General features: G+C 54.5%; 1 protein-coding gene across 3 annotated transcripts in view; it reads left to right on the top strand.

Moving 5' to 3' along the window:
* PACSIN2 (protein kinase C and casein kinase substrate in neurons 2) overlaps positions 1-23,614 on the top strand; it is a 142,370-nt gene extending 118,756 nt beyond the window's left edge. For 2 of the 3 annotated variants that reach the window (XM_023221796.3, XM_023221797.3), the window contains exons 3-11: positions 1,529-1,685; positions 3,524-3,759; positions 4,942-5,097; positions 9,152-9,327; positions 11,326-11,446; positions 14,420-14,541; positions 16,570-16,692; positions 17,247-17,443; positions 21,926-23,614. In XM_023221796.3, coding sequence (XP_023077564.1) covers positions 1,529-1,685; positions 3,524-3,759; positions 4,942-5,097; positions 9,152-9,327; positions 11,326-11,446; positions 14,420-14,541; positions 16,570-16,692; positions 17,247-17,443; positions 21,926-22,038 — 1,401 coding nt within the window. In that variant the 3' untranslated portion in view covers positions 22,039-23,614. The remainder of the gene's footprint in view (positions 1-1,528; positions 1,686-3,523; positions 3,760-4,941; positions 5,098-9,151; positions 9,328-11,325; positions 11,447-14,419; positions 14,542-16,569; positions 16,693-17,246; positions 17,444-21,925) is intronic. The other variant, XM_023221798.2, reaches the window with a different exon arrangement.
* The last annotated feature ends 1,447 nt before the right edge of the window (positions 23,615-25,061 follow it).

Below are 25,061 nucleotides of genomic sequence, written 5' to 3'. Positions count from 1 at the left end.
AGCCTTGCTGGGGGAGGTCTTTGGAGGGAATGAACAGAGCCAGAAGTCTCATCTGCCTCTGGAGAAGGCTGCCCAGGCTAACCACCTTCCAGGGGTCTTTGCTGTTCACAAGGATTCTGATTCTCATAGGAATGGAGTCATCTCAGCCCATCTAGCTCAGCCTCAGGGACAGCCCTTCCTCCAGGTGCTGCAGCCCCTTTCCCTCCCCTTGCCCATCTCTGCAGGGCCAGGCAAAGAGATTTTAGAAAAGGTAAAACTGACAAGGGGTTGACTAAGATTTTTGAAGGCAATGGGAGAAAAAGGCTGAAAAGAGATCATCTGTCTGTCATATTTCCTTTGGGTGCTCAAGTTATCAGCGACTGTATCCTTTCAAGCCAGCAGCTCAAAGAATGAAACATACCAAACGTTTTCATTTTCACCCCAAATTAGCCATTAACATTTCCTCAGTTACTCTTTTAATACTTATAACTTAGATGAACTAGTTTCTCTTTTCATATGCGAAAAAAGGCAGTCAAAACTCAGCCCTGCAAAACGTTTGCCATGAAGACAGTCCTACCTAGAACACTTTGAAAAACTGCCTTTGTGCTGGGCGTGGTGGCTCACACCTGTAATCCCAACGTTTTGGGAAGCTGACGCGGGCGGATCACAAGGTCGGGAGATCGAGACCGTCCTGGCCAACATGGTGAAACCGTCTCCATTAAAAATACAAAAATTAGCTGGGTGTGATGGCATGCGTGCCTGTAGTCCCAGCTACTCAGGAGGCAGGAGGCTGAGACAGAAGAATCGCTTGAACCTGGGAGGCGGAGGTTGCAGTGAGCTGAGATCGCGCCACTGCACTCCAGCCTGACGGCAGTGAGACTGTCTCAAAAAAAAAAAAAAAACTGCCTTCAGCTCCAGCCTAGCCACTGTGGCTGCAGTATCTTGACTAACCATGCAACTTCTCTAAGCCTTTGTTTCCTCATCTGTAAAATGGGGACACTTATTCCTACTAGGTTGGGGAGATAATATTTGGAGGTGTAAAACGCCTAGCCGGTTGCCTGGCACATGGTAGGTGCTCAGGAAGTGGAAAAGTTTTTACGGCTGTGATTGGGAAGTAATAACCCAGCACGTGATGGATGTCATCAAAGCAGAAGGCTTTGGTTAGATGTCACCTACTCCAGGAAGCCGGCCCTAGCTTCTCAGTCTGCGTGAGGTGCTCTTCTAGGCATCCTCAGCCCCACCCCTTCTTCCATGATAGCCCTTCCTGAGCCAGTCAGCCTCCCTTCCTGACCCACGGCCCAGTTTCTGCTTGGTACCCAACCTAAAGAACATTGAGAAGCCCTCGTTCCGTGATGTGTATGGTCTCATTAATAACAAAAATAGAGAGGTTCATTAACTACATGGGGTGCCTTTCAAACTCCGGGAGTGGGGTGTGGTAAACGTGACCCCAGGGGCGCATCAGGGCCTGGTTGGCATGGAGGCCATTTGTGCAGCAGCGAAGGACAGGCTGCCCCAAGCCCCCTGCCTCCCAGCTAGTTGTGTCTTCTAGGTCGGGAACTACAAGCGGACTGTGAAGCGGATCGACGATGGCCACCGCCTGTGCAGCGACCTCATGAACTGCCTGCATGAGCGGGCGCGCATCGAGAAGGCGTACGCGCAGCAGCTCACTGAGTGGGCCCGGCGCTGGAGGCAGCTCGTGGACAAGGGTAGGGAGGCCCCAGCACAGGTCCTGTGGCCTGGAGGCAGCTATGCCCCAGCTGCGGGCTCTGGGCACGTTGTGGCCCTCTCTATGCCAGTTTTCTGTCTTTTAAGATTGGGGCAAGAGTGTATTTCCGAGTTCCAGAGCAGAGTGTGATTTTTATGAGGAGCATTAGTGTCCATCACCAGCAGGCACAGGCTCCATGAACTTTTGTCCACTTTCCTCGGGGACACAGGACTACAGCCCTTGTCATCCATAGGATACACTTGCCCTTGCTGAGTTAACTCAGAGCTCGGGTAAGTTCCTATCCTGTGGGAGGCCTTGCTGCTCGGCACCTTGGTTTCTAACACAGAGAGCCGTTTATTTTTACACTTGGCCATGTAGCAGGTCAGATAAGACTAGCTGGCAACACCTGGCAGTCTTTCTGAGTTTAAATTTTAAGGGAATAATTATAGGTGCTGTATGGCAGAGGTTTCACCCGCTTCTGTCCCCACCGAAAAGCTCAGAAGCTTCTGCAGCTTCGTCACTGCCACTGTTGTGTGGACAGGGGCCGTGTTTAGAACACACTTCCCAGCAGTGAAGGGGGAGCTTGACTGATTACAGGCTTTCCAGCACAGAAGCAGAGCAGCGCGGGTTTCTCAAGGTGTATTTTGGGGCAGGCTCTCCTTTGCTGACTGGCTGTCCTCAGGAGCCAACCGGGGAGCCAGGCCCCAGGCGAACCAGGCCTAGTCCAGCTGCCTGTCCTTTCCCGTCATGCTGACATGGGTTGTGTGTGTGGGCTTAGCCCAGTCCTTAGGGTAGGGTGTGTGCCCAGGCTGTGGAGCAGGCACGTGGCGGAGGAGGGGCGTGGGGTAGGTCTGCTCCCTCGGTCGGTGGCACTGTCATCATTTCATTTCCACCTGCTCCAGCCCCTCTTCCGGGATCCAGCTGTCAGTTAGAGCTTGAGGTTTACAAAGCTCTGGTCCAGAGCAGGCTCCTGCTTCCTCCTCTCCTGCCTCCTGCAGGATGGGCTTCCATTCTGCTGAGGGGACAGTCTTCGTTCCAGTGTTCTCGAGCTTGTGCTCAGAGCCAGGCTCTGGGAGTGAATGAACGCGGTCCTGCAAAGGGAGGCAGCGCAGGTCTAGCCAAGGGCCAAGCAAGGCAGATAGGAGCCACGCCAGGAGAAGCGTTGGCATGATGTGGATGGGTGCCCAAAACCTGGGAGAAGCGTCTGCTCACTTCAGAAGGTCCCCCCTTCTTTGGCCACTGTTAAGTAAATTAAGACTTCTAAGATGTGGAAATTGGAGTTTTTAAAGAGTTCAGTGGCTTTAAATAAAGGAAAGGAATGGCCAGACGCAGTGGCTCACGCCTGTAATCCCTGCACTTTGGGAGGCTGAGGCGAGTGGATCACCTGAGGTCAGGAGTTTGAGATCAGCCTGGCCAACATGGTGAAACCCCGTCTCTACTAGAAATACAAAAATTTAGCTGGGCGTGGTGGCGGGCGCCTGTAATCCCAGCTACTTGGGAGGCTGAGGCAGGAGAATCGCTTGAACCCGGGAGACAGAGTTTACAGTGAGCCAAGATCACGCCACTGCACTCCAGCCGGGACAACAAGAGCGAAACTCCGTCTCAAAAAATAAAAATAAAGGAAAGGGATGTAATACCCCAATTTTCCTAACACGAGTGGCAAAGCAAATTCAGCTTCAGGAACTGAAAAAGGTACAGGGTCCCTGAGAGAAAAATGTCTGAAACCCCGAAAGGAAACCCTCTGTGGTCTAAATGCCCACATTGAACAGCCGAGGTGTGAGCAGAGGAGACCCCAGCATGCCCGGCGCTGGGTGACCCACAGCTTCTCTCCCTGTGCAGGGCCCCAGTACGGGACTGTGGAGAAGGCCTGGATGGCCTTCATGTCCGAGGCAGAGAGGGTGAGTGAGCTGCACCTCGAGGTGAAGGCCTCGCTAATGAACGATGACTTCGAGAAGATCAAGAACTGGCAGAAGGAAGCCTTTCACAAGCAGATGATGGGCGGCTTCAAGGAGACCAAGGAAGCTGAGGACGGCTTTCGGAAGGCACAGAAGCCCTGGGCCAAGAAGCTGAAAGAGGTACCTCTGTCCTGCAGGCTTCCTTGCCTGGCCTCACTCTGCCTGGCACCCCACCAGCAGTACCCCCTCCTGCACCCAGGACTTTCTGCTACTGGCTCTAGGCACAGGAGACCATTTTAGGTTTCTCTCCTAAAATTTCAAGTAACATTGATACCTGTTTTTCTAAAAGTAGCAACCAAAGCCATTGAGTTTTGTTGAGCCTCAGCTAATTGGAGGCTGTCATCTGTCCACCCCAGCCCTCCGCTTGTGTGCCCCGCGCCTGCCTGCAGCCTCGCCCCCATTCCCTGCTGGAATGGGCTAGGCGGTAGATGTGCCACCCCCAACACCCAGCTGTTCTCTGGCCCTGCACTGCCTTCCTCCTCCTCAGAATCATCCAGAACATGCCTCTGTCTTTCCGAATGGTTTTCTCTGTGTCTCCTTTTCTGTGTTTTAGCTTTTGTCACATCTCCTTTCTCTTCTGTTTTGTCCCTGGCCCCATTCGTAATGAAACTGTCTGTCTCATGAGGCCTTTGCTGTAAACTCCTCCTTCCCTCTAGAATGAAATTTGTGGCTTTGGCTCAAATAAGGAAGGATCTGTTGAGAGAGAGAGAGAGAGAGAGTGTGTGTGTGTGTAAAATAGCCATTAAAACCAGAGGAAATGTGGCCGATTGCCCTGCGCCCCCCTCCCCCACCGCCCGGTATAGTCCTCTCGCTCATGCTAGGTTCCTCCTTGGAACTTTCTTTGTATTCGCTGATCTAGCAGCCTGGCATGGTCTTCCTGGGATGTCCATAACCCTCCATGTGCGTGTTCCGTGTCATCTCAGTGGCTTTCTCCACCCACCCCGTGCTCCATCTCTGTTGTCCTCCCCCACACTTAACACCCTTAATTGACTCTGGCATGTAACTTTTCCTGTACTGTATCTGCCTCCCACAACTCAAATGAAAGCTTCACGAAGGCCTGGGCTCTTGTGTTTCTTGCTGTGTCCCTGGTGCCTCGAACCATTCACGGGGCAAGCAAGTGCTCCATGAATATGTGTTGAGTGCGTTCCTGTTGTGACTAGTTGCTATGATAGTATACATACAATTTTGTACCTGCCTCTTCCTCCCCTCCTGGTAGCACAGGCATTCCGATGGTCTGTGTAACCTCCAGTGGGATCCTGAACTCCCAGCGACATGGCATTCAGGAACTCATTATCCCTGTAGGTAGAAGCAGCAAAGAAAGCCCACCATGCAGCGTGCAAAGAGGAGAAGCTGGCTATCTCACGAGAAGCCAACAGCAAGGCAGACCCATCCCTCAACCCTGAACAGCTCAAGAAATTGCAAGACAAAATAGAAAAGTGCAAGCAAGATGTTCTTAAGGTAAATTGTACACTTTTTTTTACGTGTCGAGTGTCACCGTGTCAGTTGTTCACGTGTCTGGCACACAGTAAGCCTTCTGTAACTGCTTGGGTGATTGGGTGGATAGAGGGATAAAGAACCCAATAAAACACACCCCTGTCCTCAAGAAGGCCACAGGTGAGTGCCCTAGCACCTCACCTCACCACAGCCACTGTACCTGCTCAGTTGAGGGGCAGAGCCAGGCTCTGAGCAAGCTGGGGGGAAGAGACAGCTCTTTGTGCTCAGAGACACAAGGACAACTGGGATTGCTGCAGGGAACTGCTTGTGCCAACATGGGCGTGGCCAGTGGTTGGTATGAATGGGCATGGCCAGTGATGGGTGTGAATGGTTGTGGCTGGTGGCAGGTGTGAATGGTTGTGGCCAGTGGTGGGTGTGAATGGGTGTGGTGTGAGCTGGCATGGAGGGTTACGAGGACCACATCGCCAGTGGCCTGGACAGCCGGGCTGAGTAAGGAGCTTAGGATGCTGCTGACCAGGAGCCACTGAGGAAGGCCTGAGCCTGGGTGGGGTCAGGGAGGAGGTGAGGAGGGTGAGATGGTTTAGAAGGATTGCTCTGCTTGTGTAGGGAGGGGGCTGGAGGCAGAGACCTCGGGGAGGGACTGTAGGCTGGGAGCACTTGTCTGGGGAGCCAGGTGGGAGGGGGGATGGAGGTGCCCCGCAGTCTCCAGAGTGACAGGCCCCAAGAGTGAGGCAGAGGCTATGGAGCCAGGGGTGGCAGAAGGGTGGTCTTTGGCCCACGAGAGACCGTGACCAGGCACTGTGGCATCCTGGGTGCCCTTCCATTTCTGTTGTAAAGGGGAGATTTTCTGCCCCGGTGGGTGAGTGAGAAATCACTGTGTCAACTATGAAGTGCTCCGCAGATGTCGACAGTGATTCTGCCTGGAAGGTCCTGGAGTCACAGGACGTAAAACCAGGCAGCGTCATCGTCTTGTGATTTAATAGTTCACAGGAAGGGAGGGCTCAGCCCTAGGCCCCACCTCCCCTCCTTTGCTCAGCCATGACAGGTGAGGGCTGGGGGGTGTCGTTGCCAAGGGCCTGCCCTGCCTCAGTGTTTGGAGAAGAAATTCCCCACCAGGATTTGCAGAGAGAGACGGAATGAGGTAGAGAGGCTGCACTCCAGGAAGAGGACATGGGCAGGGGGGAGGCAGGAGGCCTAAGCTGGTTTCACTACCCACCAACCTTTCCCGGCCCCTGTCAGTTAGGTGGTGGCATCCCTTTTTTGTGAATGAGAAAACCAAGATCAGAGAGGTTAAGTCGTACCATCCAGCAGGTGAGAGCAGGAACTTCTGACCTCAAGCCCATACATATGCCTATGCCCTTTCTCCACTGTTCCTCACTGCTATGCTGTCGGCGTAGCAAGGGGAACCCGTCATCTACACGTTCATCACTCAGACCGAGTGTCAGAAGCCTCTGGGAAACCCCTCTCACTCCCATTGCTGGAGCCAGGAATCTGGGCTTTTGAAGCAGCCCAGGTGCCTCCATGGTGGGATCAGGTGAGGAACCTGGAACCAGCTACTGAGTGGGGGGCACGTGGGCTCAAGAAGCACAAGGTCCTGGAGAACTCCCCGGCCTTTGCCAGAAGCCCAGGGAATCAGGTGCCCAAAAAGGTGTCTAGAAGAAAGATGGGGCTTCTCCATGTTGGGCGGGGCCGTGCCTGTGTGAGAGAAGGAGACGGAGATGGAGAGGAAGAGAGGCCTTTCATGTTTGACAGCCACCCAGAACGTCAACTCAGGCTTTTGCAGAACAGGCCCAGGGCGCGAGGTTGGATATAAGCGTCTGGCAGGATGAATGGGACACTTTGCAGTGGGTTGCCTCCTGGGGCCCTCCCTGCCTCTGTGGTCTGGCCAGTAACTGCAGGACGTGAGAGGTCCTTGTGGGCCTAGAGCTCTGGAGAGGAGGCCAGTCCCTCCCCAGCACCCTTCTTGATGCAGTTTCCAAAATCCAGCACACAGCCTGGGCAACGTAGTGAGACCTCATCTCTACAGAAAATTTTAAAATTTAGTTGGGTGTGGAGGCGTGTGCCTATAGTCCCAGCTACTTCAGAGGCTGAGGCGGGAGGATTGCTTGAGCCCAGGAGTTCAAGGCTGCTGCGAGCTGTGGTCACACCACTGCACTCCAGCCTGGGTGACAGAGTGAGACCCCATCTCTAAAGTAGGTAGGTAGGTAGGTAGGTACATGCATACATACATACCACTGCTGACTGGATGCACATGTACTTTCATGTTTCTTATCAGCCATCAACTATATCTTGGAGCATCCATCAGAAAAGAACTTTTTGCATTTAGTGCTAAAATATTACAATCCACCTAAGGATGAAGGCCGCCTTTTGTTTTACTCCATGGGTGTTCGTTGAGAACTTTCTATGCCCTGCAAGGGGGTTTCCAGAACAGTGATGACCCTGCTCAGTACCTGGCCTGTGCTGGGGGCAGGACTTGGGGCCAGCAGGGTCGGCCACAGGCTGAGGGCAGGGGCAGCCCCGAGGTGGAGCATCTTGTTGCCACTAGTGCCCTGAGAGCTCCTGGGAGGCTATTGTGTCTTGAAGGCTCCTGAGATGGGACTGCTCTGTGTCACTTAAGCAGTATCCGCCAGATGCCGGGTGCTGAACCCACAGCTGTGTGTCTTGGGCTTCTGAGCTAGGCTCCCATGCAGGGCTGCCAGGTAGTGAGCACGGGCAGTGTCGATGGCGGTGGGGAATAGGAATCGCCACAGCGCTGTGGAGCTCTCTTTCTGCTGGGCATGCCCCAGCCCTGGCAGGGGTGGCCTTTTCCTGTAGGCACAGAGGACCCAAGCCCAGCCATCTGAGGAGGCTGAGAAGCAGAGCAAGGACCTGGATTCCAGGAGAGGAGAAAGGGGCAGGAGTCAGAGCCCTAGAGGGCGGGGTGGGACCTGGTCTCAGGAGACTGGGGAAGGCTTCAAGGAGAGGAGTTGCTTTGGAGCCTGAAGCGGAGTCTCCCAGGGCCCTGAGCCACATGAGTCAGAGGCGAGCATCTGGGAGGGGAGGAGGGGAGCCTCACGGGCAGGGTAGACTCAGTCCCAGCTGGGGCAGAGCGGGTGCCCCACAGGCCTGCAGTGGCTCAGGAAGCGCTCCGTCCTTCCTCAGAAGGCCCTGCATCTGTTGTTAGGGACAGCAAAGCTTAGACCCGAGTGGAGCCCGTGACTACCCCCATAGTAGAAAGAATTGCAATAAATAGGTGGCCCCAGCCCTGCTATCGCTCACCCACCCCAGGGGGCCAACACGGCCATGATCCCACCAACTAACAAAGCCACCTGGTCACCAAACTGGTGGCCCTGCCCCCAAGATGAGGGGTGAGGGGAGGCCATTGACCTCGAGGCACATCCCCACCAGATGAATGTGCCCACTTTAGCCACGTCTTCAGAATTTCACACATTTTCTAGCTGCCCCTCGATACTCTTGAGATAGGCCACACCTGCTTTTAACATTTCCTCCCTTGCAAAACCCCTTCTTGGGACAATCTGGGAGGGAGCAGCTGTGTGAGGGGGATGGAGTGGGCTGAAGGACAGGGGAAGGAGGACTTTTTTTGAATGCCTTCTTCCTGCAGCCCATCATTTACATATCAGAACACTGTGAAGGAGAGAGTGTCCTCATCTAATAAAGGACAATGAGGCTCCAAGAGAGCTGCAGGATTCAGCCCCAGCCCCACCTTTGCTGTGGGAGGCTTGAGGGTAGCCAGGCACAGCCCTTCCCCACAGGGAAAAGAGGACACGGGCGTTTGGCACACTCAAGACCACACACACCAAGCTCTGGGGTGACTGCCCTTTTCCGGCATCTACCTGTCTGGGCCTTGCTGCAGCTGAGAGACCGGGCAGATGGCAGGAGTGTGATTTACCTTGCAGGAGTGGAGGGACTGGGACTTGAACTCGAAGTCTGTCAGAAGCCAGAGCTCCTGTTTTTTCTTTGCATTGGAATCTGGGGAGGCCTGAGACACTCCAGGGGTGGGGTGAGCCAAGGGCCGAATGGAAATGAACCTTTGTCTTGTGCCTGGATTTTCCTTTAGACCAAAGATAAGTATGAGAAGTCCCTGAAGGAACTCGACCAGGGCACGCCCCAGTACATGGAGAACATGGAGCAGGTGTTTGAGCAGTGCCAGCAGTTCGAGGAGAAACGCCTGCGCTTCTTCCGGGAGGTTCTGCTGGAGGTTCAGAAGCACCTAGACCTGTCCAATGTGACTGGGTAAGTTTCCTTTGAGCTAAAACACACACGTCGTTGAAGTCAACGGAAAGTGCTTTTGAAGCAAACTCAGATGCTGCTCCCAGGTTTGGGATGGTGCGTTTGTCAGGAGGTCTCCTCACCACCCTCAGGGCCTCCTGCTTCTCTGCAATCTGGATGGCAGGGAGGGCCCCTCTGCTGAGCATTTCTGCAGCTGCAGGCATGGCTGGCTGGACCTGTGGAAGGCCTGGCTGACCCAGCCAATTGCTGGCCCAAGCAGATAAGGCCAGGCCCACTCTGCCAGCTCCATGTACAGGTCTGGGCAGGAAGGGAGATTGCCCTTTCTGGGGCCACAGCTAGGACCAACGCAGCTGACTTTGCTTTGCTTTTCCTTTTCTTTCCTCTCCTCTCCCTCTCTTTCTCCCTCTCCTTCTCCCTGTCCCTCTCCCTGTCCCTCTCCCTCGCTCCTCTCCCTCTCTCCTCTCCTCTCTTTTCTGACAGAGTCTTGCTCTGTTGCCAGGCTTGTGTGCAGTGGCGTGATCTCCGTTCACTGCAGTCTCCTCTGCCTTCCGGGTTCAAGCAATTCTCCTGCCTCAGCCTCCCGAGTAGCTGGGATTACAGGCACGAGCCACCGCACCCAGCCGCAGCTGGCATATCTAAGATCCGCTGGGGGTGAATCTGGCATTTCTGGGCTGGTTGTGCCTGGGACAGTCTTTCTTTGAGGCCCTTTGTGATCAGCTGACTGCTTAGTGGCTCTCAGCCCCCAGGACAGCACATACCCTCTGAGACATGGTTCTGAATTATGACATGGAAGCTGTGCTGTTGGTTCTGTGCTTTCCTCATCTTTGCTTCTGTGATGCCCTCACCAGGGCAGAGGTCCCGGCTTACTCAAGGGCATGGACTACTGTCATCCATCTAGCAGAACCATGTAGGGACACATCACAAAACACATTCCTTTTGTCTCCCTCTGTATAAAAATCGTCAAAGGCAAGTTACTGCACCACTGTTGCTCTGCCACCGTTCTGTGTTTGTGACAGTTGTGTAAAGTGGGTGCCACTGACCCCATCTTATTGATGAGGAAGCTGAGGCTGGGTGAGATTAAATGACTTGCCCGAGGCTGCTCTGCTGGCAGGAGCAGGGTGGGGCTGGCCTGTGTCGGCCTCTTCTGCATGTGGAGTGACTTCCATCACGCTTGTCTGTCTGTGTCTGGATTTCCCCCTTTTAATACAGGCACCAGTCATCACGATTAGGGCTTCTGCTAGTGACCTCATTTTACCTTGATTACCTCTATAAAGACCTTATTTCCAAATGAGACCACATTCCGAGGCATGGGGGTTTGAACTCCAACATGTCTCCTATGAAGGACACAACTCAACCCTTGATGGAGGGGATCATGTCCACTCAACAGAGGAGGAAACCGAAGCCCAGAGAAAGCACATGACTCACCAGCCATAACGATTATAAATGAAAATATCAGGTCCAGCAGTGATCATACTCTTCCCCCACAGGGCAGCTTCCTAGGAAGGTGAGCCAATGATGGCTGCCAGGCGGAAGGCGGCCCCCACCCCATCTTGGTGGGTGTATTCAGCACCGGGTCATCTTCACACTCTGCATTTGCACATCTGGGTATAAAGCGTTTCTGACAGAGATGAGGAAGGAGGGTTACTTTCTAACACCCTCCAGTTTTCTCTTCCTCAACTCTGGGCCTGGTTAAATGGGAGCACACAGAGTGGTGGCCCACGCAGCCCACCTGCTGGTGCCTTTTGCATATGTGACACAGAGCAGGGCTCATTCATTGCCACCTGCTTTGCTGGTTTGATTTAAAGCTCATTTGTCAGAAGCCATCTGTGCACGTGGCGGCCCGTGATATTCCGCCTGAGCCAAGGGACGAGTGTTCCGGCTCTGTCTGTGAAACCAGCTCAGGGGGCAGAGACCATGGGACCTGCTCTGGCTGGCACTGGGCTGGGACAAATGGTAGCTGGCCCCTGCCTTCTAAAAGAGCCACGTTTCCCTCTGATTTAGCTACAAAGCCGTTTACCATGACCTGGAGCAGAGCATCAGAGCGGCTGATGCGGTGGAGGACCTGAGGTGGTTCCGAGCCAATCACGGGCCAGGCATGGCCATGAACTGGCCGCAGTTTGAGGTAAGAGGAGGGTGTGCCCACGACCTCGTTGACCTGGAAGAGGACCTGGGCCCACAGAGTTGGTAGACGATGTCCTCGTTCTCATTCCAGACTCTATGTTGATGTTTGCCCTGTTTATCAGGCAGTCTTTAGGCATAGCTATAGTACAGACCAAGTTCTGGCATAGAGTCCTGGGGGGCTGCAGGCATTACCAAAGGCCTTCTGAACCTCTTGTGAAGTTGCAGTTATGTCCTCTCTAGTTGGGAATGTTTGACTGTCACTCTTTGGCCACTGGCATTCCCTTCCTTCCTAGTCAGTCCCAGGAGCCACAGGCACACAGGACCTCAGGTCCCTGATTCACCCTGTGGAATGGCCGGGAAGGGAGCAGCCACAGTGTCCCCCTCACAGTGGGCCAGGGAGGGGAGGCGGTCTCAGTGGGCAGCCCTCCTTACCCTTCCAACAAAGGACTTTTCCCTACTCCAGGCAGTAAATTCAGTGAATCCTAATTCAAAATGAACATTCTTTTCCCATCATGTGGGTCTGAGCCTTTCATTATCTTTACATTCGAAATGCAAGGGCTTGGGGATCTCAGGACTCACCCAGGCTAAAGATTGGTCACTAGGCCCCCACCTGGCACCCTGAAGGCAGTGGGTGAAGGTCCTGCTGCCCCTAAGGCTGAAGCACGTGGTGTCAGCTGCCCAAGCGGGGATGCTGTGGGCGATGACCTCTGCTGTGGGTGTGGACCTCGTGGCTTCCCTGACTCAGCAGCGGCCAGAGCCTGGGCTGCATTCAGATTCTGCTCACCTCTGACCACCTGTGGGAAGCTGAGCAAACTATTCACCCTTTTTGTGACTCAGTTTTCCCACGTGTGGAACGGGAATGACAGGAGCACCCGTCTCCTGTCGGGGGCTGTTGGGGCACATGGTGACTTTGTCCATGCAGGGCTGTTGACCCAGGCCCACCCCTCAGAAGCCTCCTGGGGCCTCGTAGCCTGCAGTTTTGTCAGTCCTTACTCCTGCACTTCTTTTGTGGCCCTTAACAGGAAGGTTTCTCCAAATGACAGCCTGGGCCTTGCCGCCGAGCACTCCCCTGTGCCAGCCCAGGACTTGCTCCCAGTAGGAGGCTGCAGAGCAGCTGTGCCCCTTCCACAGAGGCACTGGGAGAGCATGGAGGGCCAGAGCCTTCCCGAGTGGAAGTGGCCCTAGAGGGGACAGCACAAAGCCCAGCCTCTCCTCTGGAGCCACACACCAGGAAGCCTCGGCTGATGTGTTTTGTGCACAGCTGGGGTTTCACACACAGCAAGGATTTGCTGCTCCAGGAGTGGCACAGGAAGCCACCTGTGAAACTCGCTTGGGTACCTTAGAGGTGCCCATTATACCCAGAGAGGGGCACAGTGGGGAGGACTATTTGACAGTCTGTCTCCTGGAGGGTGTCCCAGCCAGAGCCCAGGGAGCCCTTCCCTCTGTGGGTCCATGAGCTGGGAACCAGCCCCTGTGCGTTCCTTGTGCACACATTTGCAGCTGTTACAGGACCATGCCTGACTTTCTCTAATGCAGTTCTTTGTTTTATTTTTCATGCCACAAGGATGAAGTAAGTGTCTGCGTTCGGCTAACTCATAGAGTGCCATACGCCGTGCAGGGTGTCTGTGGCCCGCATGGGTGTGTGTGCTGCCCCCGCCAGGCTCCTAGCAGTTCAGCTGAGGCTGCCCTGCTGTCAGGGGTGTTGAAAGCCGACCCTTCCCTCCAGCACCAGCTTGGTGTTGATCCCATTGGCCTTTGGAAGCTGCCTGATCAGGATGAATTTATATTCAGAGGTCACTGTGGAGAACTCTGAGGTTCTGATTGAGTTCTCAGTCAACCTATTCCAGTCAGAAAATAATTAATAGACAAAAAGGTGACCCAGATTTAGGATCGGGGCCCGGGTGTGCCACCCCCTCTGCGTGGGCAAGTCACGTTGCCTTTCTGGGCCTCAGTTTCCTCATCTGACAAATGGACAGGTTAGACAGGATGCTTCTGAGTTGGCTTCCAACCTAAAAGTTCTGTAAGTACGTGTGAGCAGAGCTGTGGACTCAGCCACACCAAGTTTTAATCAAAGTTGTCTGGTAACCGGTAGAGATGTGGGTGAAGGAGAGCTCATTAAACACCTGCAGGCATGCACAGACTCTTCTAGAAAATCAAGACACAGTCTCCATTCATGGTTTTGCCCTAGTCCGTTTTCCGTGCAGCTGGTGAGGCCTGTTCGCCGCCCGGGAACTCATGAGGCTTCCGGGAGGAGCGTGCTGTGCTTCATTAGCCCCGCATGAGCTCAGGTCCCAGAGGAAAATCCCAGGGCAGCAAAACGCAGGGGAGAGCCCTGCTCCTTGGAGGCTGTGAGTCCGCTTGCCTGCCCCTTCTGTCAGGTGGTAGCCACTTAGCCCTGGTTTTATTTGCAGTCCAGGGCCCATTTTTCCACATGGCAGGCTTGCTCAGGTCTCCGAAGCCAGCTGTCTCGACCCTGTGGCCCAGGGACAATTTAGAGCATCGACGCAAAGGATCTTCAGCACTTCAGGACAAGTGCCTCAGAGGCTGGCTCCTGTCTACTTTGGGAGGCTCAGCAGGACGTCTAGGGAGCCACAGGGGCCCATGCTGGCCTGAGGGGGATGGGGCTGAGAACCTTGGTGGGCAGGGTCAGGATCAGGAAGCCCTGGACCTTGCCCTGGTCCTCGCCACCCCCGCTGGTCCTCTGGGACAGGGGCAGCATGTCCTGGGGGTGGTGGTAGAAGTGCCAGCCTCCAGACCCCCTGCTTTGACCAGTGAGGAGGGGCTCAGGTCGTTTGGGTTCAGAAGTGGGGCGTGGGGAGCCTGAGGTCTTCTGGGAAGCCAGGGAGAGCAGGGGCCCCAGTCTACACATCAGATGCACGGCGTGGACTGCAGGCTCGCTGGGGAGGAACTGAGGACAGACGTGGCTTCCCACAAGTGAACCTTCGGTTTCTCTCCCTCGGCACCTGTTGCCCAGGAGTGGTCCGCAGACCTGAATCGAACCCTCAGCCGGAGAGAGAAGAAGAAGGCCACTGACGGCGTCACCCTGACGGGCATCAACCAGACAGGCGACCAGTCTCTGCCGAATAAGCCCAGCAGGTGAGTGGGTGCCACCTCCATCCAAAAGAGGCCGTTCCGTGGGGGCACCCCTCGGGCAATCTGCATGGTCCAGGAGAGCCCCAGCCTAGACACCTGGGAGATTCCTGAGCTCCTGAGCTCTGTGGACCATGACCCAGCCTGGACACCTGGGAGGTTCCTGGACTCCCAAGCTCTGTGGGCCGTGGCCCAGGGGCATCTCCGGGGATGGTCGCCTTCCTGCCTGGTGCCAGAGCTGCTGACAGATCCAGAGAGGGAGCCTTGGCCCTGAGCTTCAGACCCGAGTGGGTAGGAGCTGATGACAGGGCTGGCATTCATGTCTCCAGGGATAGCACCGCCCTGCCTGGACACTGGTGGAGGTGCCACCCTGGTTCCCTTGGGCAGCCAAGGTCCTGCTGAGGTTCGTGCTCACTCTGTATTATGTGCAGGCGCCAGTCAAGGGAGGGACAGGAGAGGACTGCCAGACATCTCCTTTCCAAATTACCTCTTCGCTAGGAGCATTCGTTATTTCTGACTTAGTCACTGGCTGAAAATGAGAGAGATAAGGGTGGCACTGTGGTCATTAGAACCTTCTGGAAAGTGTGTGCCAGAGGAGGTCTTCCTACAGGACCTGCCCAGAGACCTCCATGTCACCCTCAGTAATAGTCATTTAATACGGGGGCTTCCTAAGAAGGCTCAGCCCAGGTTCCCATGGCCTTCCTGCAGCCTCAGGCACTGAAGCCCCAGCCAGGCTCCCCAGCAGGCATGGCCGTCGTCATTCCGCTGCTGCGCACACTGTCTGGGCGGGTGGGCTCGGCAGTAAGTGCCTGTCCCAGAGATCAGGCCAGCACCTGTAATGCTTGGGGGTGGGAAAGGGAAAGAAGAAACACTGCCTCAGAGGAGGCGCTGGGGGCCCCGGGCTGGCCAGGGCTGCTGCACAATTCAGCCGCCCCCAGCAGTGCTCTCTCACAACAGTCTGCTAGAGAAAGGTGCCAAGGAGGGAGGAGGGCCGGTGAGCTCAGACGTGTGGCCTGGATATTGGCCTCCAGCAGGCCTAGGTCCAGTACCGCTTGCTAGGCTGAAGCGGATGAGGCAGTTACTGGCCATTCAGGATCGCTCTGGTGGCGTTGGAGGCATGTCCTCGCCTCCCTTCCTTGGTTCTGGAGTGGTGGGTGCTCAGGCTGAGCCGTCCGTCCGGTGCTTTGGGGGCCTGTGCCCTGAGGCCCTGGTCTTGGAAGTAGAAGGTGCTGCTGGCCAGGGTAGCCCGGTCCATAGGATCAGTTACTTGGTGGGGCTCCAGGGCCCTTGGTGCCTGTCTGATTGCTTGACGGTCTCCCTGTGGTCTTCGTAGTGTGTAACTTAGCTCCCGGCTCCCAGCCCTCAGGCAGAGCTTGGCCCAGATCTCTCTGGCTCCCACACTGGGCCTGGCACACAGTAGGCAGTTGCATGACTGGATTTTCCCTCTGGAGCACCAAAGGAATCCTTCTTTATGCCTAGAAAAGACTGTGCAGCAGGCCCTGGCCCTGATTTTGGAAGCTCCAGCCCCACAGAGCAGAAGAGCGAGCCCTGAACCCCTTACTAGTCAGGAGGAGGCCGTGTGGTCTGAAGAGCTCAGAGCCCTCTCCCACTCATCCGTGAGAGCCGGCCCCTCCCAAACTATCACCCTCAGAGGAGACCCTGAGGGGCTCTTTGACCCTCTGCCAGCTCACGGTGGTAGGAGCCAGGACAGGGGACAAGCCCTGAACCTGGAAACCACTTTTGCTCCAGCTGTGGCTTGTCACCCACCACCCCAGGGCCCCTGCTCTGGACGGACTGTCTCCAGGTGCAGGGAAGGAAAAGGGAAACCAAGTCCTCTCCTGGGCTCCTGGACCCTGTTTCACAGCTGAAGTGCTGCCCGCACTCCGCCACAGTAACCTTTCTGTTGAAACACCGTGGTCCCCTCCAGTCACGGGAGGAGCTGATCTGTCCCTTGAGATCCTGCAGCTGGGAAGTGCCAGGACCCTCATGGGCCCTGCGGAGCTGGGATCCCCTGAAAGCTCTCTCTCTCCATAGCACCCTTAATGTCCCGAGCAACCCCGCCCAGTCTGCGCAGTCACAGTCCAGCTACAACCCCTTCGAGGATGAGGACGACACGGGCAGCACCGTCAGTGAGAAGGAGGACACTAAGGCCAAAAAGTTGGTGAACAAACGCTTCCTCTGGCCCCACCGCGCTCGCTCTGTCTCTCTCCCTCTCTCTCTCTGTCCAGGGGTCTCACCCCTGAGCACTCAGCAATGCACGAAGCTCTGCGGGAAGTGGGCACCTGGCGTGCTGCACCCAGGCCCACCCCCTGCTGGTGCGCAGGCTCTCTGGCACCCCCATTCCTCGGGGAGGGCACAGCTAACAATCTTGAGTTGCTTTTTTTCTGTCCTCTGTTAACCCTTCAAGGCCCCAGCAGCACCACGACAGGAAAACAGACAAGCACGCAGTCTGTGCTGGAGACTAGAGAGCGAGGCCCCAGGTTGGCCTCTGCTGTGGGCATCTCCAGACGCCTGCCCCTGGAAAGCCTGTAGGTGGCTCAGGATGAGTGTGAATGGCATGAACTCGCACTAGCACTGGCTCTACCTGTGCTCCTTCGGAAGGAGCCCTCAGCCCTGAGCCCCAGGCTCCAGTGCCCTCCCCTTGCAGGGCGGGGACCTCACAGCCTCTGCCAGGCCTGTGCTGACAGCCCGTGGCCTCCCCTTTCTTGCAGTGTCAGCAGCTACGAGAAGACCCAGAGCTATCCCACTGACTGGTCAGACGACGAGTCGAACAACCCCTTCTCCTCCACGGATGCCAATGGGGACTCGAATCCATTCGACGACGACGCCACCTCGGGGACGGAAGTGCGAGTCCGGGCCCTGTATGACTACGAGGGGCAGGAGCACGATGAGCTGAGCTTCAAGGCGGGTAGGTGGCTCCCCACCTGCAGGTGGGAGGGTCTTTTTTGTTTTTTAAGTCTGGAGAAGTTCTTGCTGGTTTCACTTGTGAGTCACTGCAGGCCCTTCCCCAGTGCCCTGGCTTCATTGTCAAAAGCAGCCAATTGGCTGGATGCTGTGGCTCATGTCTATAGTCCCAGCGCTTTGGGAGGCCGAGGTGGAAGGATCACTTGAGCCCAGGAGTTTGAGACCAGCCTGGGCAACATGGCGAAACCTGTCTCTACAAAAAATACGAAAAATTAGACCAGGCATGGTGACACATGCCTGTAATCCCAGCACTTTGGGAGGCCGAGGCAGGCAGATCACTTGAGGTCAGGAGTTCAAGACCAGCCTAACCAACATGGTGAAACCCCGTCTCTACTAAAAATACAAAAATGAGCCAGGCGTGTGGCAGACGCCTGTAATCACAGCTACTCAGGAGGCTGAGGCAGGAGAATCACTTGAACCTGGAAGGCAGAGGTTGCAGTGAGCCAAGATCGTACCACTGCACCCCGGCCTGGGTGACAGAGCAAATCTCAAAAAAAAAGAAAAAATTAGCTGGGCTAATTTTAGTGGCACATGCCTGTAGGCCCAACCATCTGGGAGGCTGAGGTGGGAGAATCACCTGAGCCCAGTAGATTGAGGTTGCAATGAACCATGATTGTACCACTGTACTCCAACCTGGGCAACAGAGCAAGACCCTGTCGCAAACAAACAAATAAATAAATAAATAACCTGGGCAACAGAGCAAGACCCTGTCTCAAATAAATAAACAAACCAAAGTAGCAGGTTAGCTGGGTGTGGTGTTGCATACCTATAGTCCCAGCTGCTTGGGAGGCTAAGGCAGGAGGATCACTGAAACCCAAGAGGATGCAGTGAGCCATGTTCGTACCACTGTACTCTAGCCTAGAAGAGAGAGCAAGACCCCATCTCTTAAAAAAAAGTAGGCCGGGCACAGTGGCTCATGCCTGTAATCTCAGCACTTCGGGAGGCTGAGGTGGGCGGAACACGAGGTCAGGAGATCAAGACTATCCTGGCTAACAGGGTGAAACCCTGTCTCTACTAAAAGTACAAAAAATTAGCAGGGCATAGTGGCGGCCGCCTGTAGTCCCGGCTACTCGGGAGGCTGAGGCAGGAGAATCACTTGAACCTGGGAGGCGGATCTTACAGCAAGCTGAGATTGTGCCATTGCGCTCCAGCTTGGGTGACAGAGCGAGACTCTGTCTCCAAAAAAAAAAAAAAGCGGATGCCCAATGCCAAGACTCAGAAATAGTGAGTGCCCCCAAGCCAGTGCCTGGACACCTCCCCTTGCTGGGCCGAGGCTGTGAACTGTAGGGCACTGGCTAGTCATGCAGAAGGGCATCTGGAGAAGCTGTTGGCCAGGACCACCAGGTTCCCCCATGTGTACTCTGGGAGCTGCTAGCCCTGTAGGTCCCTGAGAGAAGCCTTTCTCCAGGGGTCCCCAACTGCCAGAGAAGCCCTTAGGAGAGCCACAGCTTTGCCCAGACCCTGGAGTAGCACTTGGCATGCCTCTGGACCACGTAGGGCCTTGTCTCAGGCAGCAACTTGTGTGTGTGCACATCTACCTGCCCACACCTACCATGCACACACCAACCCACACACATACCTGTGTTTGCCAGGAGCAGGAACCATAGTTTTATAAAACAGCCTGGATCCTGATTATGTGTGCTCTACCTGTGAAGACTTTCTGTCCAATGTCTTTTTCTTCTTTGAATGGTCTTCAATGATAATCTTTTTTTTTATTCTTAATAGAGACACGGTCTCACTCTGTTAGCCAAGCTGGGGTACAGTTGTGCAGTCCTAGCCCACACTTTTATTGGCTCACACCGGTAATCCCAGCACTTTGAGAGGCCAAGGCTGAAGGATCACTTGAGGTCAGGAGTTTGAGACCAGGCTGGCCAACATGGCAAAACCTTTCCTCTACTAAAAAAAAAAAAAAAAAAAAAAAAATTTATTCAGGCATGGTAGCGCACGCCTGTAATCCCAGCTACTGGGGAGGCTGAGACAAGAGAATCACTTGAACCTGGGAGGTGGAGGTTGCAGTGAGCCAAGATCATGCCACTGCACTCTAGCCTGGGTGATGGAGTGACACTGTCTCAAAAAAAAAAAAAAAAAGGAAAATTGCTATCTTAGCACCTAAGGAAGCTGGAGTGGCCTAGGGCCAAAGCGGACTCAACAGCAACCCAGATTCTTCCCTCTCTCTTGCCCTCTTTGTGAAGCTCCCCCAGAAGCAGCATCTACCACTCCAAGAGGGAAACTGGGCCAGAACTCAACCCACACAGGCTGAAGTCTGCCCCTGCCCCTAGGCTACACTTGTGGGAAAGGCTGCCTTACCACCACCACCCTAGTCCCCCACTCAGCAGGGAAGCCAGGGCCTGGGGGCTGTGCCCATTGGCCTAGCTTCTAACCAGCCTTCAGCCTCCTTCCCTCAGCACTCAAAATGCTCCCCTGCTGTCCCCAGACACTCATCCCCTGGGCTGGTTATCAGCTGCCTCTGCCCAGTTTGAGAAGTTGGGTTTTTTTGGTTTTGTTTTTTTGGGATTTTTTTTTAATGTGCCTTTAAGCCATCTTCATCCAGTTTCTGATATCTTTGGTTGGGGTTGTTACCCCCGACTTTGTTGGTTTATTTGTTTATAATTTCTAACTCCTTTTCAATCCTACCTATTGGCTTTGACAGTAATTTTGTAGGTTTAAAATGTTTCTTCCAGATCCAAGTAAATTGTCAAAAGCAAACTGATTGAAATGAACCTTCTAATCACCAGTTCACATTTGCACAATGTGAAAGCTTTCCTGTTCGTTCTATTTTCTGTGTTATCCTGCTTTTTAACAATGCAAAATTAGCTCCCAACCAGTGTGGCTTGACTTATGTCTGTCTCTTGCTGTGCTCTGGCTGTTTGCCACATGGTAGTGTGGGGCTACAGGTCTCATCCTAGCCTCAGTAGCCTGGAGCCAGACCTGTGAGCACAGCAACCCATGAAGGCAGGACAAAAAGAAACGCCAGGGGCCCAAGGCACAAAGCAGGGCAAGAGATGGTGGTTCATCACGGCTGCTGCCCTGTGGCCCCTGCATCTGCTCCTAATGCCTCTGGGTCAGATCTTCAGGAGCACTGGTCTGGCAGAAGTGGCATGACAGTGGGAGGTTGAGCCAGTGCTTACGCGTGTCCCGCCCTCCCAGGGTTCTTTGGTGCCTTAACACTTAATCCTCACAGCACCCCGAGTCCACAGATGAGGGCCACAGGCCCAGGGAGTGGAGGCAGTTGGTCCAAGTCTCCTAGCCAGCGAGTGGTGGCTCTGGGATTTGAGCCCAGGCAGTCCGGGGAGCACTGGAAGCCCCAGGCGTTAGCTCCGCAGGCATCTTGACCAGCATTGCTACCATACAAAATTCAAAGCATCAGGGAAATGCTAAACCAGGGGGAAAACTGCATCTAATTCTGAAAAATGAACCAAAAAATGCCAAAGAGAGTTACAAAACTACAAACTTAACAATAAAGGCCAAACAGCACTGGGACTATTGCTTTCCCACCAATTGCTTGCTCCTGACGAGGTCCGAGCCAGCAGGCCCAACTGGCCTTCCCTGCAGTGAGTTACCAGCCAGAAGCACACGGGCTCTGCCCACCCCTGGGCTCTGAGCTGCTCTGCTTCCCTAACCTGGCAAATGTCAGACCTGGGGCCCCGCCCTAGTGCCACCTCCCCCTCACCATCCTAGTCTGCCTCCTTGAGACCAGGCTCCCTCAGTTCCTCTCATCTCTGTATCTCCTCCTCTACCTGAGGCCCAGCCAGAAGTAGGAGGTCCTTCAGGTTGGAACAAGCAGAAGATACATGGAACCACGTTAATACATTAGAGCCACAGGGAGATTCCAGAACAGCGCCAGGGGCTCCTGTCTCAGGGTGTCAGGAAGGGTTGACACATGGCACCGTGCACCAGTCCTCAGCCAGGTATTGGGGATAGAATGACAGATATGACTGTCAGGCGTGGTCCCTTCCCCTCTCGCAGCCTGGAAGTTGCAGAGGAGAGGGATTAACAAAGGCAGAGAGACCCCAGAGACAGCTTCTGGGAGAAAGGCGGCCGGGGCCCCGGTGGGGAGGACAGAAGAGGCCCAGCGTGGGGGAGGGGCACAGCCGAGGGAGAATTCCTGCCACCTGGCCAGGATGGTGAGGAAGGCACAGCCCTAGGGAGCTCGATGCTGCAGTCCCAGTGGGAGCCACTGTGGCAGCTGAGAGCTGCTTGCTCTAAATTACTGTGTGAGACTGTCATCTCTAGATCTGTCAGAGGCCCGTGACCAAAGAGGCAACTTAAAATGCATTTAGTAGAGAAATGACCAGGCCCTGGGCCTGCCCGCCACAGAATGCCTAGCCCTCCACCCTCTGTGGGCCCGAAGCTCGTGAATGCGGCTCTCTAGCCCACCATCGCTGTCACACCCTCTCATGGAGACGGCTCCCTCTTTGTCTTACAGGGGACGAGCTGACCAAGATGGAAGACGAGGATGAGCAGGGCTGGTGCAAGGGACGCTTGGACAACGGGCAGGTTGGCCTATACCCGGCAAATTATGTGGAGGCAATCCAGTGATAAGCCAGGGGTCAGGCCAGCGGGGGACGGAGGCGGCGGGCCCAGGAGCTTCAGTCAGCCATGTGGGCATCCACTCCTTTTCCTGCAAGAGATGATGGTTCCATTGCTCTTGGCTTCATGGTGTCCCTGGAAGGCAGATGAGCTGGTCATTTTGCCTGGGACTCGGCACCTTTCCGAGTGCAGCTGGAGGGATCTGAGCGCAGGAAGACGCAGAACAACAGAAATAGCCGCCCCTCCCCGCCCACTGTGCCTATTGGCCTATCATGGATCTCTACGTTCTTGACTTTGTCTCTCCTTTCCGAGTCAATGGTGGGTTACACTGATCTTGTTCCACTGATTACTCTCTCTGACGACTCCATCACCTGCAACTTAAATGAGCAAGCTTACATCCTATTTTCTGAGTGAAGATTTTAAGGTTTTTAATTTAAAGGCTATGTACAGTTATACTTTTTTATACACCTGTTCTGTTCATTTCTACTTAAATTATGGCACAGATTGATGCACACTAGTCTTGAGGAAGCGATCTTCCTATTCCCATGCCCTGTTAGCCATGCCGTGTGTAGGCTTAGCCTCAGGTGGCAGATGATGTTTGAGGAAAGAGATTGTAGCGGGAAGATGGGACCAGGTTATGGTCGGGTTTCTGTTGGGAATGCTAATGCTCTTTGTGCTTTTGGGCATCTGAATGGAAGCTTTAGATAGAACCTTTGGTAGAACTCCGCCAAATCGCCATATTTAAAAATTATTTTCACTCTATTCTTGCTTAAAACTGTACTCTTTTGCAAATTAACAATTTTATCAGTGATTCAGAGTTAAAAAGAAGACTAACTTTTCAAGCAAATGCATCTGTAGATAAAGATGCTTTATATTAGACTGTCATGTCTCAGTGTATATCTGTATATATTATTTGATATTCAGAGAATCTAAAGCACTCATCTACTGTTTTAATGAGATTTAACAGTGAGTTTCGTTTGTAAACTGCTTGAAGTCTGTGGCATTCGGGCACAGGTCTGGCTGGCCAGCTGGGTCTCCTCCTGGGCTCAGTGGGCCTGGAGCCTCTCTGATATGGTGCCTGCTGGAGGGAGGCTTGTCGTCACCGGCTGACTGCTGGTCCGGCTTCTGACTGGCCTTTGTCCTGGTTCCGTAGCAGAACACTGTAAAAGTGCCCACAACTTTGCAGTAGTTGCAGATTTCAGTCGTCGTATTACTTGTGTGCAAACAAAAGCTGGGTCTTACCCACCGCACAAGTCTCTCCGGCTTCCCAGAGTCGCCATGGAGCAGGTGCTGCAGCCAGAGCTACACTGTGGTCACATGGGGCGGCCGGGGATGGGGGAGAACCTGTATTTTATGTAACTCAGCAGTGCCCACTGCCATCATGAGCTATGCATTTACTGTTTCCAGTGAGCAGATGTCTTGCTTGGAAAGTGGACCTGTGTCTGTATCTGTCACGAGAACTTACCAGCAGAAATCCTCATTTCTGTGCTACAGATTTACCAAAAATTGTCGTCTTTTCAGTTGAAGAGTTCCTTTAAATGTATAGTATTTTAGGAAAAAATCAATAAACATTTGATCTCGTGCATCTGGAAGTCCCTTAGCCATCATCTGTCTTCACGCCCACTTCACTTGGTGGGGGTGGCCTCCCTGGGGCTTACTAGCTTTGGAGCTGGGCAAGATCCAGGGCACAGGACCCCTGCCCAAAAGGCCATGGCCCACTGCCCCTGCCAAACTAGAGGTTGGGGATTTGAGGCACCTGAGCCCTTTGGTGGTTCCCTTCTCCCCAAGACCTGCTGCTGTTTGACCTGGGCTTCCCCACAGTGCGGGCATTGGCTGGCGCCTCTCTATTGCCCCAGCCCAAACAGCAGGACAAGACTGGTGTCACCCATAACTCTCCTCTGAGCACATTTTCCTGAGCACCTACTGTGTGCTGTCCACTTCTTACTTACATTATCTGCAAGTGCATCTCCAAACATCTCCATGGGGTACGGGCAAGTCTCCCCCATTCCATTCTACAGCCGAGGAAACAGAGGCTCCAAGAGCCAGCCAGAGGTTTTTGAGGAGTCTCAGCCAGCCCAAGGCACTGAGCGAAATCCCTGAGGAACCCCTCCCCTCGCTGGAGAAACTGAGGAGGGAGGAGGCCTGGCTTGGCAGCCTTGGCTGGCTTGAAGACGGGAGAGAAGCAAGACATGAGGGCGGCTGTGGCCATGCTCACCAAGCCCTGGGAAGGCTGCCCAGAAAAGCACGCCAGCTGGGCATGTGGCCTCACAGAGCACCTGGGAGGAGGGAGGCAGGCAGCTGCCCCTGCAGTGTGGCTTTGTCCCGGCTCAGCAAGGGTAGGGGACAGATCCTTGTCACCCAGCCTCCTTGTCTGAGGGGTGGCGGGTCTCCTGCTCCTAGCTTCTGAGGAGCTGGAACCCTGCAGCCTGGGGCGGACACCCAGCTTGGCCCACATCCCCAGGCTGCAGACAGGCAGAACAGGGTTGGGAGGGGAGGTGGCGGGTCACAAGCAGGCTCCTGGTGCCCCTGGCCTCAGTCACTGCCCAAACACCGTGGCAAGACCACGGCCCTCGCTGAGCTGGATGAAGAAACCTCCACTCTGAGGCCAGATCACACAGGCCCCCGATGAGGGATCTGGCAGGGCCACTTAACTGCCCACCTCCCCTCTCCTACCTTGCCCTCAGAGGCCAGCTTGGAAACTTGACCTCATCTCTGGGCCTCAGTTTCCCCAAGTAGAAGTGATACTTTCCCAGTTGGAGAGTTACAGCAAGAAGAAAAGGTAGCCTGGGCAACATCGTGAGACCCTGTCTCTACAAAAAGTTTAAAAATTGGTTGAGTGTGGTGGTGCATGCATCTAGTCCCAACTACTTGGGAGGCTGAGGCAGGAGGATTGCTTGAGCACGGGAGTTTGAGGCTGCAGTGAGCCATGATTGCACCACTGCTCTCCAGCCTGGACAGCAGAGCTCTTGAGACACTGTCTCAAAAAAAGAAAAAGGCCAGACACTGTTGCTCACGCCTGTAATCCAGCACTT

This window comes from Piliocolobus tephrosceles, chromosome 19, assembly GCF_002776525.5.
Source record: "Piliocolobus tephrosceles isolate RC106 chromosome 19, ASM277652v3, whole genome shotgun sequence".
Lineage (NCBI taxonomy): Eukaryota > Metazoa > Chordata > Mammalia > Primates > Cercopithecidae > Piliocolobus > Piliocolobus tephrosceles.
Note: the sequence above shows the minus strand (reverse complement) of the source record. Positions and strands in the feature narration are given on the sequence as shown.